General features: G+C 42.5%; 1 protein-coding gene across 1 annotated transcript in view; it reads right to left on the bottom strand.

Moving 5' to 3' along the window:
• SERINC5 (serine incorporator 5) overlaps positions 1–16,856 on the bottom strand; it is a gene marked incomplete at both ends in the record, with an annotated part of 41,603 nt that overhangs the window by 15,592 nt on the left and 9,155 nt on the right. The window contains 4 exons of the mRNA XM_079548281.1: positions 48–141; positions 2,572–2,654; positions 2,921–3,099; positions 11,599–11,766. Of these exons, the coding sequence (XP_079404407.1) occupies positions 48–141; positions 2,572–2,654; positions 2,921–3,099; positions 11,599–11,766 (524 nt within the window). The remainder of the gene's footprint in view (positions 1–47; positions 142–2,571; positions 2,655–2,920; positions 3,100–11,598; positions 11,767–16,856) is intronic.

A 16,856-nucleotide genomic window follows, 5' to 3' on the forward strand; every position in this document is an offset into this window, starting at 1 on the left:
CGTACTATATTACATTATATATAAAAAACTATTTGTGCAACACATACCAATTTTTATTCCATTTGTGTGCAAACTCAACAAGCAAGATGAGTTGAATGGCAATGAAAAGGAAACCTCCTGCTGCTCCTACATAGCGCCAGGCTGCAAGGGCAGAGAAACAGAAAATTGGTCAGAGTTGTAGCCACCTTTTCCCCAAGATAAGATGAAATTGTTGTCTACGAGGTGAAGACAATACACAGTTTAAATATCTCAATGAGAGGTTTTAGCCAAAAGGCCAGCTCAAGATTATCTCAAGAAGCTCCCTGTTGAACTCATCTTGCAAGCTATTACACACTCAGAAGAAGCCTGTTATGACAGTTACTGAGACTCCCTAGCCCAGATTTTTTTCCACACACAAGGTTACTATAATCAGACAGAAAATACTGAAACTTTTATTTGTGACTGGTAGGGGTGGAGGAGTCCTGACAGCATTTTCCTGAAGCCTAAACCCTAAAATTGCAAGGTACTAGAATACAGTGCTAAAAAGGGCAACTACTTCCCCTGATTCCAGTACCACTGGAAAATGAAGGCATGGCTCATCTATTTACAAATGTTGTCCTGAGCCACTCCCAAAGGAGCAAGAACACTAGCTATTTATCAACTAGTTTTAAGACAGGTTATTTGACTACTTAACCACTGACCTACTATACTGTATGTGGGTAACTGCTTGAATACTTTGGACAATAAATCTCCTATGAGCAATACCAAACAATAAAGAAGAAAATTAAACAAACAAGTGTGGAAAAAATGAAAAAGAAAAAAAAAAACCACCACCACATTAAAATAAAACATACTTAGAAGAAGTACCGAAGGAAAAAGCAGACCACCAATGCAGCAAGTACTAAATAGCGAGACTCTCAGTAACAATCTCTTACTGCCACAGGCAGGACACTGGGGCATGCTTTATGGAGCTATCATAGACAAGGTTGGCAGGCCAGTGCAGATTTAATGCTACAACTCCCACAGACGTAGTGTTTGCACATACTGCCCCTCATTCGTAATTAAAATCCTACACATGCGAAGAACATTCCACATTTTTTAGAAAAAAAAAGCTGTATGTTTCTTGATAGCTAATAACAACAACAAAAAAAAAGAGGGAAAACAGAACCAGACAATGCTAAGACCCTTTGTGTATCTATGATTCGGGAACTTCCTCAGGAGCTTCCTGAAGAATAGTTGAACAGGATATGTAAGACACTGCCTTACAGAGAAAAGCCAAAAAGTAATGTGGGGGTGAGAGCTTGTTATGCTGTATTTCCAAACTAAGTTACATTGTAGTTCCCATCAACACAAAAAAAATTGCTTCACTTCTTCCCCAAATACTTCTTGATGACTTTTTGCCATGGAAAAGATTATTCAACAGACAACAGGGTGTCCTGCTCGCTTGTGGGTGTAATACATTTTATCACCTACACCAAGCAGTGATTATAAACTAATGACAATCTCACACAGCCAGCATGTGACTTTGTGGGAAGAAAAGGAATATGGGTAAGGATCCCTTCACCTACGAGGCACCAGACTGAACTAGGACCAGACATAAACAGCCAGTAAGAACAAGAAGTTGAAATAAGCCTACCTGTGGTTTACCTTGAGTGATTTTTACCTTAGATTCCCAGATTGGCATGTTCATAGTATGTCTGTCCAGTGTACACTTTGCCCCCAGCATTACTCTTTCCTTTCACTCTATTATAAACACCCTGGCTAGTTAAAAGACTGGGGGAGCTGAAAGCACACAATATCCAGTGTGCTTCAGTGGAAGTAACTGCCCAGACTCAACACTTTAAGGGCCTACATGCGCTTGGCATACCAAAAAGCACAAACTCACCTTGGTGTCATCACCAGGACTGCTGCTGCCAGCCCACCAGGCCCCTGGTGTACCCCACAGAGGTGGTACTGAAGCACTTGACCAGTACTAGCAGGCCCAAGTTGCACCAGGGTGTCTTCCAGAACTAGAAATGCATTGGGCACAGCACTCCTAGCAGCATGCTTGTACAAGCTGCAAGAAGCCTAGTTTCACATTATTATCTACTTATTATAATAGCATCTACACAATCAGCCTGAAAGCTTGTGACATCCCACATTATTTTATGGCACTGCATGCTTCCAGGCAGCCAGCGCCTGCAGGCGGAAGGTCACCCTGTCCCTGATGGCACTTCTTTATCACACATCATAGTCTCCAGCCGCTGTGCTACACAGAGCTATTTGCACAAAACTAACTTATACAGAACTCTATGCTCTCAAGTGAACAATTTCGTCTTCATTATTGCAGTCTCTGCTTCTTGAAGAATTTGCACAACAGCTCCACAGTAGTATTTTACTAGCCCACTTGGTCTCCTTGTGGCTAGCACCAACAATGAGAGGTTACTGTGTGTGGTCACCCCCACACAGCTTCAAATATTCTTTTTCTCCTGGACTACACTGGATTTACTTGAAGAAATACAGCCATGCTCACACTGAGCAGGCTTTCAGGATTTATAACCACCCTCAAGGCAGTACAGAATAAAGCAGCATTACAAAATGAGAAGGATGTACCATTGAGGAAAGTGTCCTGATCAGGAATGAAGAACGCTCCTGAGCACATTCCTGCCAGAAGTAGAAGCTTTAAAAACCAGAATCTGGATGAGAGAAAACAAAAGAAATCATCTGGTTACAATAGGAATTAGAGGTCTTCAGATCAAGTATTATGAAAAATGTCTAACCCAGCAAGACAAAAAAACACCTTTGTTGACTTGCTGCTGTTCTTTGCCCTTGGCTGCTTCATACCCCACAAAAGCAGTGAAATCAACCTTTTTTTTCTCTTGCTTTTTGCCTCGTACTACACTCAATTGGAAAGTAAGCAACACAAATCTAAAAAAAGAGTGGAAATTAAACAAATACTCACCCATTATGAACATACGCTCGGCAGCTTTTGCTGTTGTTAATTTTGATGGTAAACAAGCAGAAGAAAAAGAAGAAACAGGCCATTCCAAAACAGACTTTGTACACCGCAGAGTATCCCACCAACTTCTCACACATCTCACCCGCCTGAATGCCCTTGCACATCTGTTCATAGAAGGGAAACTGGAAAATGAAACACATTACAAGCTGTTAGCACATAGAGTGCCTCACAACTACACCTTCATAAGCTGGTGCACCACTGACTTTTCACTTCTTCATTTAACGCTGACAGCATTCGTTGATACCTTTTGCTGATACCCCTTAGCCTGGATTTGACAGTTCAAGGAATATAGGACAGTATAAAAGACAATTTAGAGCCTTCCAGGACCTCAACTGTCATCTACTTTCAGATGGGTTTGCTGTACAAGCCCACCTCATTTTTCTTCAGATGTTGGCCTTAGTCATTGCAGTCCCTTAATACTTATTCACCCGCTGTGGGACCCTCTCTCTTCTTCCCATGTTTTACAACAACAGACTCTGTTTCAGTAATCCAGCTTACACAAAGCCATATTGGCATTTTCACCAGCCAAAGGGGCCACAAACAGGGAGGAAGCTCTGCCTCATGCTGCCAGCACACCCAAGCAATATGGAAATAAGTTCCCTCTCTTGCATTACAGTTTCTGAAAGGGAGTTGTGCCAGTTACCCTGATTTTATGTTAAATTAACAGGGAGGAAAATTCCACTTTCTTCTCGACTGGTCAAATATTTGCTCTTGAGGCTTTGTGCTTGGCTGTAAGGGGAATGTAAACTGCCACACATTTTGGCCATGGTTTCACCAGGTAGACATGACTCTGAGTGCCCAGAAAGCAGGACTTTGTGGACAGGACTGACTCCTGTGTAGTGCTTTTGTGGAGATCAACCCCTGCCTTCTAACAGCCAAGGAGTTGTGCAGAACTAGAAGCATTTAATTAGAAAACCACCAGCTATTTCAAAGGAAGAAGGGCCTCTCTGTATGCACAAAGTGCTCAGCCATGGCTAGCAAGACAAATCAAGCAACCCATCAAAACCTTCAGAGCTGATCACTGCTATCTGCATGGGTAACTGACAAAATCAGGAAACAACACCTGCTAGGACAAAACACTGTACAAATAAATCAAGCGATGAAATGGGCATCAGATGTGGGAAGAATCAAGGCAGGATGATTTTCTGAGAGAAAGACATGCAAAGATTGTGGGTAACACCATCCTTGAACATTTCCAAGAAAGAAGATGCCCGTGTCTACTTCTTTCAGCAGACTAGTAAGCCTACAAAAACAGGACATGGAAGTACAAACAGGACTTAACAGAAAGGGATCAGGCAGCATTCCCAGCTGGGTAGAGAGCCATCCAAGATGCAGGAAATGTAAGATTAACACATAAGCTCTCACCTTCCAGCTGCAAGGCTTTGAAAGCATGCTTTCCACAATGTATGCTGCACAACTTTCAATTGCATTCAGTAACCCAAAACAGTCAACACCCTTTTTAGCAATTTCCCCAAAGGAAGTATTTCAGTAGCTCAAGGCAACACATAGTTAAATTATTGCTAAGTGCAGCACAGGAAAGCCAAACCACGACACTGAGCTAATCCTAGGTGGGCTACAATCAGAAGGAGATGAAAAGCAGGTTTCGGCACAGCTGCCCGGCATTACAGAAATGAGTTCAAGCTGTGCCACCCTGAGAAGCTCTTTCAGAAATGACTCAATCAAGTAGCCAGGGCTTAAGAAATTATACAGTAAACAAGTATTTGTGGTACAACTCACATACAAAAAATTTAGAGGGCTAGTAAGAAAATGTGTGGGGCATCAGCAGTGCCTTTTCTTAAGTCTTGAAAAGCAATGAAACGACAAACTGGCTGAATGTGCCAGCATTCCAAATGAGCACATGGACTGAATGGAATAATTATGAGACCTATCAATACCACATCATTGCCAGGGCAAGCCAGGGGCCACAGCAACAACAGGGAAAGCAAGTGGGTTGATGGCTAACCTCACAATCCTTTGCTTGTAATTGCCATCCATCAGCATGGTACTGAACATTATTTCTGAGAAAAATCAAAGGTTTCTTTTTATATAGATGATCATACTGTTTATACAGAGTTTCTGTTAGATCTAGACTTGGTACCAAATAGCATTCTGATTATGAGTTTTAAAACAAGAAAAACACCAAGACACTTGACTAATTAGCTAGTCAGTTAAAAACAGATCTCTAGGTAGCTCTAAGTAGCTTCTTATTGCGTGGAATTCTACTGACGTCTTGATGGAATTCTTGACCCTCTATGTTTTTTTTTGTTTCTTGCAGTAATTTCCTTACAGATCAGGCTGAGAGAAAATGGATGGATTCACAAGAACAACAGCTTACTTTGCACCTACACGAGCAACAAAGACCTCAACACTATGTAGGATGCACAACATTATATACTGATAAATGATGGCCAGGAACACCCCTGTGCAACTAAACATCTTTTTCAGAGACCAGTGATCCTGAAGTAACAAATCAAGAACAAAACCAAACACTTGGGGATCCTTGCAGATAACGAACATGAGTACACTGCTGGGGACAAAAGGGTTGATGTAATGAAAAGGGCATCTTTTCACAACAAGATGAACTACTGCTGTGAACAACTTATAAAGCCTTACAGGTGTTCTTAATCACTGAAGGCTTAAAAAGACAATTTTTGTTTTGAAATTTTATCTCTGAAATACACTCAGCTGCAAGCAGCTTGTCCAACCCAAGTTTTTTATTATGTTTTCCTTTCACTGGATAGTTTTGCTCGCTATTGGAGTCAAGGATTACTTAGTCAAGCTTGATGAAGTACCTACCTTCCTCCCTTTACAAGTACCATAAGCTAATTCCCTGGCCTCTGAGTACGGGACATTGCAAAAACTCAGTCTCTTCTTGGATAACTGCACGTATAGCTGCATGTGCTGCTTTGAAGAGAAGGCTGAGGTACTGAATGAGTTCTTTGCCTCGGTCTTCACTGGCAGCCAGGATTCCAGTATTTCTCACGTCCCTGAGCTCTGCAAACCTAAACCTCTAGGTGGGGACAGGGGTGGAAAATTCCCCCCCACTATGAGGACAGAGCAAGTCCGAGACCACCTCATAAGACTGAATGTGTACAAGTCTATGGGGCTGGATGGCGTGCCCATCTGGGTTCTGAAGGAGCTGGCTGAGGTGGTTGCTGAGCCGATCTCCATCATTTTTGAAAAGTCGTGGCTGTCAGGTGAGGTCCTGGATGACTGGAGGAAGGGTCATGTCACTCCCATTTACAAGAAAGGGAGCAAGAAGAACTCAGGGAACTGCAGGCTGGTGAATCTCACCTCTGTGCCTTGGACGATTATGGAACAGATCCTCCTGGATGACATGCTTGATCGCATGAGGAATCGGCACGGCTTCACCAGGGGAAGGCCATGCTTAACCAATCCGGTGGCTTCTATGATGGAGTGACAGCAATTGGTGGACAAGGGAAAGGTGACCAATATCATTCACCTGGACTTGAGCAAGGCCTTTAACATGGTCCCCCACCACATCCTTATCTCCAAATTGGAGGGATGTGGATTTGGTGGATGGGCCACCCGAGAGATAAGAAACTGGTTAAAAAGCCACAGACAGAGGGTGGTCATCAATGGCTCTATGTCCAGATGGAGGCTGGTAACGAGCAGCGTCCCCCAGGGGTCTGTCTTGGGACTTGTGCTCTTCAGCATCTTTATCAATGACATCAACGATGGAATTGAGTGCACCCTCAGCAACTTTGCTGATGACACCAAGCTGAGTGGTACAGCTGACATGGTGGAAGGAAGGGATGCCATGCAGAGGGACCTCAACAGGCTAGAAAGGTGGGCCTGGGCGAACCTGATGAGGTTCAACATGGCAAAGTGCAAGGTTTTACACTTAGGCCGAAGGAATCCCAGGCATCCATACAGACTGGAAGGAACAGTTCTTGAGAGCAGCCCTGTGGAGAAGGACCTGGGGTTGATCATCTTGATGGATGAAGAGCAAGAGCTCGGAAAGCAAATGGTATCCTGAGCTCCATCAGCAGAGGGGTGGCCAAAAGGGACAGGGAGGTGATTGTCCCCCTCTACTCTGCTCTTGTGAAGCCTAATCTGCAGTACTCTGTGATGGTCTGGAGCCCCCAGTACAAGAAAGACAGGGACTGTTGGAGAGGGTCCAGAGGAGAGCCACAAAGATGATCAGGGGACTGGAGCATCTCCCCTATGAAGACAGGCTGAGGGAGCTGGGCTTGTCCAGCCTGGAGAAAAGAAGGCTGCGGGGTGACCTCATTGCAGCTTTTCAGTACCTAAAGGAAACGTACCAACAGGAGGGGAATCAACCCTTTCAAAGGGTTGATAACAGCTGGACAGGGGGAAATGGTTTTCAGTTGAGGGAGAGAAGATTTAGGTTGGATGTCAGGGGAAGTTCTTTACAGAGAGAGTGGTGAGGTGCTGGAACAGGCTGACCAAAGAGGCTGTGGATGCCCCGTCCCAAGAGGTGTTCAAGGCCAGGTTGGATGGGGCCCTGGGCAGCCTGGTCTAGTATTAAAAGGGGAGGTTGGTGGCCCTGCATGTGGCAAGGGGATTATAGAGTCATGATCCTTGAGGTCCTTTCCAACCCTGGTCATTCTATGATTCTGCGATATGCAAAGACATTGTTAAATTGGTAATTTTTTTAAGTGAATTGAAACCCCTTGAGACAATGGCAATAATTATGAGAAAAAGATTAGACTACTTGGAGCAGAAACATCTGAAGAACAAGTTCAGACTGCCCTGAATTTGCTTTCCTATCAGGTCAAGCTGCTGGCATCTTAACTAACTGTGATGCAGCAGCAAGCTGGTGTAGCTGTACTTTGCCCAGGCTCAAGTCGGCTGCATTTGGGTCACCTCCAAGCCTGAACATATTTGTGCCCAACACCATGAGTGTGAGAATGTTGGGAACCCTTGGACATGTGAGAACAAAGGGCCTTAAGAGCCAAAGAAACCTGCAGTACATGCCCCCATCCAATAGAGGGAGAATGTGGCAGATGAAATTTGTTATGAAAATGGAGAAAGTATACAAGAAAATCTTTGTTAGTGGTGAAACTAAAGGAAAAAACACAGGTAAAATCCCTTGTCTTGAACAGGTGATATTTGGAGTGAAAAAAAAACAAACAGTGTGATCAAAACATGCATAAGCTTGCCAGCTTAATACTTGTCAGAAATAGGCAACGGCAGCTTAATATAAAAACTTGGGTTTGGTCGCAAATTTACATTTTAATAAACTGTAACGCCGTTATGCCTGGGGAAATGAGCCTGAAAATATGCTCTACCAGAACATATAACCATTCAGAACTGAAATGCTTTGGCAATAATGAATTGGTTTTCACGAACATTTGTTTTCCTGAAATCCTCCTTCTGACTCTTGTTTAATTATTTAAGAAGGACATGGGTACTTTCAGGATGAAACCAGTAGTTTTGAAACTGCTTTGACATTAAGAAATACATAAATTTTTTTAAAAATTAACAGCTTTTTGACAAACCAAATATTATCTCCCTTCTTTTGCATCAACCATCATTTCAAAGCCTGTGAAATGCAAGGCCATGCTTCAACAGAACGTTTGCCAGTATAAAGCTATAGCTGGTTCTCACCAGAATAACTGGAAAAATATATACACGGATCACAGAAGCCTTTCTTCAAGTTGAGTCCTGCTTTGCTTCCTCTTGGACCAAAGTCAAATTTTAAAACCAACTTGTATAACTTTATTGTCACCAGGCGTTCATGTCCTGTTCCTGTCCACATTGTTAAAGTTTTCACATCTTGATGCTGTATCCCACCTTTCACCTTGATACACACAACCTTGCTCCTTTGAAATCTATCCTACTTGCTACAGTTCAAACTATTCTCCACAGCAAACCACTCCCTCCCTATTTGTTTCACTCCCTATCCACTCCCTCACCATTGCTTCTTGTTTCCTCCCCAGAGATCAAAGATAAATGCCACGGTTTCTCTGCACATTTTTCAGAATTTAACTCTTCCAGTCTCAATCCCTTTGTGTCTCATGGGCACAGGAACGGATCAGATAAGAAGGAAGGATGAAAAGAACAGAGAAAAACCTACCAAAAAGAAATCATGTATACTCTACTCAAGCAGGTTCCCAACTCTGGGCTGGCACCTGCAGAATTTGACAACTCAGGAACTAAAAATCCTGTCTGAAACATACATTGATAGGCTGAAGGCATGACATTGGAGGCAAATGAATTATTTTAAAACAAACGTTTTTAAAAGTCTTTTTATGGTGTCCATAAAAGATGTACACTGCTGTTGTTTCCTCTCAAAATAACTTCAAAGATACAAAGGCTACCGGGCTACAATACTTTGAGATCTATTTCCAGCTTGGGAATTTGTAACCAACCAACAAAACAATCAAAATTTCTTCACTAACAAGCTGAGATTCCTTTCTCACAGCATCAGTGCAACTATTAGATATCTAAACCGATAAAGGTGAGATTCCTTTCATGTAACATCAGTGTGATTATTTGATTTCTAAATTGGTAAAGCAGACTCATGGTTTCCTGGCAATGTGATGGCTTCATAAAGGACTGCACTGAAATTTTAAATATTTTTTAACAGAGAAAAATAAACAAATCTAATTAAAATGAAATGAAATGATGTCCCTTTCATGAAAAAGAGCGCAAGGTCCTAAAAGCATTCTGCAAAGTATTTGCTTACAGACTGGCTTCAGGATTTAAGAATACTCTGTGATCCAGCCAAAAGCAAAGAAATCAGTAAGTACCCTGTGCTTTCAAAACACAGTTCATCTTTGGGAAGCCAAGACCAGTTTGTCTGGACAAATATTTTGAAGGTGCACTTTACTAGAACAGGCTTGAATTAGTTTCAAGAGTCTGAACAGCCCAGAATTATTAAATTAGAGAGGAGAAAGACTACTTTCAGATGGTCAATTTCCTATTCAAAGTCATCAAGTGCTTTAAATTAAGATGGTAATTATCTTTCTACTTCACACTAACAGCTACTTTTCATGCCATTTCTTCCTACACTGAGCTTTAAAGACTACAAACTGGAAAAGGAATTTGGCAAGACTGAAAAGCACGCTGTTGAAGCCTGCTTGAATCACTTTTCTGTTGGACAGGGAGACAGTTTTTTTTATTAGGAATACAAACAGTATCAAAACCACACTACTCATGGAAAAGTGAATTTATGAAATTTGGATACCTATTAGCATATAATTTGTCTTCCATATGCTTCAGTTCCTTGGATTATTCACTTTATTGCCAATCTAAGCTTCCACTAAGTCAAAGTAAGTCCTGGCAAGAAACTTCAGCATCATGTTAAAAAGCTTTTGAGGTGCAGCTCACAGTCACATCTCAGTGTCTGTACTAGGCACTCTTACAGATCTGACTGCAAGTTCTGGTGACCACAGGTAAGAAGGCAGCATTGTGATAATCCAAGCAAAGCAATACTAAAGAAAGTTAGGACAAAATGTACAAAAAGGGCATAATGGGGTAAAGATCACTGGCACCAAACCCTCAAGATAGCCATATGTAATCCTGTTGTTTCACCTTTCTTTCAGTTAGAGGATGTTACCACCAGCTTCTGGCCCAGGCTGCCTCAGAGGGATGGTTTTCACACTAACTAAAAGCCAGGGACAGAAGTTAAGTAGGGCATCAACTCAGCCAACAGTCAGTAAAACAAGGAAATGACCATCACCATGCTCCCTCTGGGACTCTCTCTTTGGGAAGGAATATAGAGAACTAGATGCTCAGAGCAACTGAAGTATTCTGAATCTTCAGGGTGAGTACAGTGACAGCCTCAAAGCAGGCCTGAAGCTCAGGGCAGGAAAGTTTCAGTCCCACATTGCTTAATTTTTAAAATGTAAATGGTCCGGCCATTGTTCTCTCTACTTAAAAACAGACTTATTTTCTTGTAGCTTGTAGAGTGAGAGAAAGAATTTATGCTACTAAGAGCAAATTAAGTGGCTTAAGAAATGAAACCAAAGATGAAATACAACAGGTCTGGCATCTGATCTCAGGGAAGTTATATATTAGGATTCTGAAAGAAATTTGAATTTTATAATCTAGTTTTAGCCATAGCTCCTTTTATGCTTTTGAAGCTTTTTAATTAAAAAGACAATTAGAACTGAACAATGTCTGCTGTAGTTAGAGGCCATGTGAACATGATGAGTCAACACATGTGGAAGAAAATGCACTACACAGGATTTGCAGCATTGTGCTTTGTAGTAGTAGTGTGTCACATAACACAAAGGACACAGAATTAGTATTATAAACACAACTCTCGAAGTGCTGCTTTCTAGCTGCTTCTTCTACTACTTAGCAAGCTACCAAAGAAACTCAACATCAGACTAAAGCAATTCATTCTACTACAAGATGTGTTGAAACTACCTACACAGCAAACTTGGGATGAGTTTATAGTAGCAGGTTTCCCTACAACAAAAGAGAAGGCAGGCCACTACTTCCACAATCCCTGACTCTTGCTGTTGTGAAATACACTCAGAGTGTATTGGTCTGGGTTTGGAAATGGGTGGGTAGAAAGAAAGGACTGCCTTTTCTGAAAAGGAAGTGTTCTTTCATACAGGAGGAGAAAATAGAAAGATGGAGCTCCATTTCCCCTCAGAAGCAGTAGTGCATATCTTACTTACGTGTGTTTTCATTTCATTAGCTACTGTCGTCGACATCATGACACAGCAGATAATAGTCACCAGGATGAAGTAAAGAGCATACATGAAGCGGGTGCTTGTTGACTGCTTTATCTTGGGGCAGCATTTGCAGCACAAGGAACAAGCAGCAGTACCACAGCAGCAGGCCAACTGGAAAGGAAGACAAAAATCCAAGTCATTCCATTATCACCAGTATGTTTCTACTGCAACAGTCACATGGCAAAACTGGGAGACTTCCTACAAACTCCAGAATTTCTTTAGTCATCTCCTTTTAGCACATCAGTATTTAAGTAGAAGTAGCTTGTCCTCTATGTCAAATCCTTGGGACCAAACACACCAGTTTCTAGCTTTCCCACATACAAAGGATGGGGGTGAGAAAGAACAGCTCCTGATTTCTTCGCCTTACTCTCTGCTGTCTGTGCACAGATCACAGTCTTGTCACATTCCACCAAGCAGAACAGGCACTGCAGCAGTCAGCCTCTACTTCCTGCAGTACACAATTCCCCTTACACAAGAAACAAATCTGGAGAAGAAGAGCACAGACTCAAAATCTGTTTGCTTTTAACACATAGAACACAATGAATTTTGTAGCCAGGACAAGTTGGAGATGGGTTTTGTTTCACAAGAAGCTATGCAGACTCTATAGCAGAGTCTGCAGTGATAGGCCAAGGGGCAATGATTTCAAACTTAAAGAGGGTAGATTTAGCTTGGATATAAGGAAAAAGTCTTTTACTGTGAGGGTGGTGAGGCACTGATTACCTAGAGATGTGCTGGAAGCCCCTTCCCTAGAGACATCCAAGGTCAGGCTGAACCAGGCTCTGGACAACCTGATGTAACTGTAGGTGTCCCTGCTCACTGCAGGACTAGATGACCTCCAAAGGATGCTTCTAACTCTAAGGATTCAATGCTTTTCAGTTCACTGGAACCACACTGCCCTCTTAAAAGAAGTCTTATTCCTGGTAGACACATGGAATCATCATTCTGCTACAGGAATTTGTAAGCTACTGAAGATTTTAAGCAAATCTAGGTGGTGAAGAAAAGCTGCTTAAGGAACACCCTGGGGTAGCTGCACTTACAACTCTGTAAACAGGTAATAATTACAAAAACAAATAAGCAAAAATCACATTTACAGTTCTAAATACCCTCTGTAGTAGAGAAAGCCTTGAAATACTTTGCTTACTGCAAACAAAGCAAAAAAAAAAAAAAAAAAAAGGCTGAAAGACTGAAATGTAATGGCATAATCTTATACGGAAGAACTGAAGAAAGCCAGAGAAGAAATCCAAACTTACAGCTGGTCAGAAACATTTTAGCAAAGATTAAATTAGTGATTTTCATCTTTGCAAAAAGAAGAGATTAGAAGGAATGCATAACACAGCTACAAGTAAAACAAATACCAAGACAAATACCAAGTCTTACTTCAGCTAATATTGTCTGTAGTATTTAAATGCCATTGAGAGATGGAATTGTGTGTATGTTTTTATTTCCTTTCTTCCTGCAACTATATGAGCATCCAAGATAAAAACCTAAGGGATTCCAAAAAGCATAAAGAATAATTTCTTTATTCAGCAGAGGACAAGGCACAGAATAAGTCCTGTGAAGGATTTCACTTGGGGCTCATTATTTCCCTGCTGTTGACAGTATCATGAACTTCCAGATCAGCTGGACTCACCTTCTCTTCCTTCCACTTTAGGAGGTCCTAGGTAAAACTACAAATGTATGTATGCCTTATTTTTGTACATAAGGCAGCAGTGTCCTTGGCTGGGCCTTTCATTGCAACAGGCATCAGCTTCATACAGCCCCGTCCTTCTCTCAGCAGAAGCAATCACAGGAATTTCTGGACATCAGCAGGCACCCCCTGGAGCCTCTCTTCCAGGCCCTGCTGCAGATCCAAGCACCCCCACTTGCCCGCACTCCTGATTTTGGGCTGTTCACAGCCAGAACTCAGTACAGGGACAAGCACTGGATGTGTCATGGGCTTAAGAATACCCAGAGTACTGTCCATTGGCACACGTGCCCTGCAGTTCCTCAGCCCTCTGATGGGATCACAGATGGCCAGAGGATCTCGCTGCTAGCTAGCAAGTAGCTGCAGACATGAGCCCTTGCCAGAGACTTCAAAATGCACTTATTTGTCATCAGGGTATGCTCTAAACAGCAAACGCTGCATTTGAGTTGTCCAGGCACACACACATACACAAACACACTTCTTCCTAGGACACATTCTCCTTCAGCAGCAAAGCCTGTCTGACCCAGGAACGGCAGGCGTCCCATGTGTTTGTTTGCAGACATGTGTCTCTGATGCGACCCCACAGTCTGGCTCCTAGACTGGTTGATCAGAGTATCTGATCATGCAAAAAAGAAGGGTCTTTAAAAGACTTCCAGCTTGCTATTTCCTCATCACTATTATCAGTTGCAACACTCAAGCTCAGACTTCCTGTCCTCATCCCCATGCCTCACTCCACAGCAGCTTTGTGGCTCATACAGCAAAATGGGGACAGCACGGCACATTCTGCCTTGCTCTGGGTTCACTGCTGTGCTTCACACCAGGGAAGACACAGCCTCCATGCAAGCAGCTTCTAGAACTGCCACTGCTGGGGCACAGAAATCCTCCCAACAACACATGAAACTTAAGCTGTGGGAAATAAGCAGGATGGTCTCATGTTGGCACCAAAGTTGTTAATTAAAAACACAATGTGCATAAGCACGTCAGGCAAGTACATTTCGAGAAGACAATGCCAGCTGAGTGAAATTATCTTTTACTGCACCAACTGCAAATTCAAGAAATAACCACGCTATGGTGATCTATTTATTCAGCAAACAATTGGGAAAAAAAAGTACTTCAAAACAAAAATACATCTGAAAAACATAACCTATCCACCTCAAAATTATGAAAAAAAAAAGAAGAAAAAAATTAATACTGAAGGTTCTTTCAGTCTGTATCAGCCAGATCCAAAGTATCTAGGAAGTATTTCAACTGCTGGCTGTACTCAGCATACCATTAAAAACTATACTGAAGAATGGAAAAGTTACACAGCTTTGGCATTTTTAGGAGTGAGAGTGGAACATCATTTTCTTAAGTTCTACAGAGCTCTGCCAGTGAAACTTCATCCATGTCCAGGGACGTGTCTGCTATTCCAGTCCTGGGAGCCCTCCAGTCCCAGGAGCTGCTATTTAAAGCAACAAATACTTAAATAGCATATGTAGTTCACTAGCACATTGCTTCTCATTATTTAGTGAAACTTTAATGTTAGCTTCTGATAGTCAGCATATAACCTATAAGTTGACAGTATTTGTGAAAAACTGCAGTGCATTCATCTTATTTCAGACACTCTGAATAGTCATGGAAACCACAGAAAGCTGGTTAGGTTGTTCAGCCACAGCCCCACGTTTTTAAAAAAGAAAAAATAGAGTAACTCTGGTTATGATTAGCTACATTCCAGAATGGGCCGCAATGAAATAGGTGTTATCCAAAAATATATGAGAACAGCCTCTGTCCCAAAGAGTGAGATGCTGGCTGGCTGTGAGCCACTGACCTGAGAGGTTTCAAAGATGTTATCTTTGGACGGCAAACTTCAAAGTCCAGCTCTGCAATAAGCTCTCTGTTCAAAGGCTGCTGCAGCGCACAGCTGCACCACCACTGTCTGATGCCACATGCCTTACTATGGGCATTGGCCATCTCACTTTGTTCTGCCTCCTGACTGCAGTGAGGGTCTCTCTAGGGACCCAGGACCCACAAGTACAGAAAGACAGCCACAATTTCTCATTGTATTAAAAGAAAAAAGAAGAAAAAAAAAAAAAAAAAGGAAAAAAAAAAAAAGACATGGGCAGTGAAAAAAAACAAATAAGCAGTGACATAGAACTTTTACAAATCTAGCTTTTCATTAAACAAAAGCTCCTAAACAGGCTTTGCTGGACAAAGGCACTTTGCAGTTCTCTGATGAGAAACAAGCTAACTAACTAAAGATCCACAAGCTCTGTAAGCAGGCAAGTCTCAGGAATCCTGGTCCATACCTACACTGCTCCCTCACAGTGCTGTGACTTGTCCAGCTCCTAGCTCCAAGGAGCCCAAGGCAGCAGCCCTGGGAAGTCTGCTGCTGTGGCAGGAGCCTGTCACACGTGCAGTGGTGTCTGGCTTCAAATCTCACTGGTCCAAAGACTGCCATAAGTCAGGCAATTACCACAAGGACATGTGGCCACCCGGGCAGCAGCAGCTGCAGACAACAGTGTGGGAAATTCTTCAGTTAAAAATACTCATGCACAGTTCCACAGACATTTCTTCTGCAGGCCAGGTTGGCTCCGCAGCCACTGCTGAGCCCCTCTCCTTGCACCCCTGCTGGCAGCTGCTAATCAAACAAAGGAGCTAGATGGTTAAAAAACAAAAGAGGGCAGAAACAAATGCCTTATCAGTCCTTGACAGCTGCCTGACAGGATGTCTGTGCAAAGGCAGAAACAATTTATCCTTTCATCTGAGGAGCGAGCACACACACAGGAGGGCAGGCAGAGGGGAGCACTCCACACCATTCCCAGTGACCCACACACTCTGGCCCTCTGAGCAGGCATTTTGGTGGTGGGAGCAAAGGCAGCAGGTCTACCAAGCCATGCACCAGCTGCTCATTCCCTGCAGCAAACGCTTCACCAATGCACTCTGAACATCTGCTCTGCACACAAGCCTTGGTCATGGCAAGATCCAAGCTGATCCAACCTGAGAAATGGCAGAATTAGAGAGGGTAGTAGTAATGCTGAGCCAACACATGGCTATTTACACACACGACTAAGAAGTGAAGTGGACTTGTACTATCTTTTGCATTTGTAAACACAGTGACATTTTTAGAAGGTATGTTCCAGAGATGTTTCCAAAAAAATCTTGAAGGTCGTAGAAAATATGTTCTGTAGCCATTAAAACAAAGTGTGTATCCATGAGGAGTTTCAGGCTCACTGCCTAAAATAGCCCATGGTATTTTTTGAATATACAAGCCACAGGGAAGTACCAAACTTGTCACAACAACACTCTCTTCCTTTTGGGAGACTTCAGCAGAAACTGTAAAAATCAAAGCCAAGAAGATCACGTTAAAAAAAAAAAAAAGCACATTCTTAAAGAAATGAAGACTTAGCAGCATTCCATCTCTTCCTGTGAACAACCACCCAGCATCTTGACAGAGCATCATGCTTCCTGAATCAAAGAAATCCACGAGAAGGGACTTAACAGCAAAAGCTTTGTTACCGTTAAGCAGGTATTCTTACTG

Source organism: Tetrao urogallus (genome assembly GCF_951394365.1).
Source record: "Tetrao urogallus genome assembly, chromosome: Z".
NCBI classification, from domain to species: Eukaryota; Metazoa; Chordata; class Aves; order Galliformes; family Phasianidae; genus Tetrao; species Tetrao urogallus.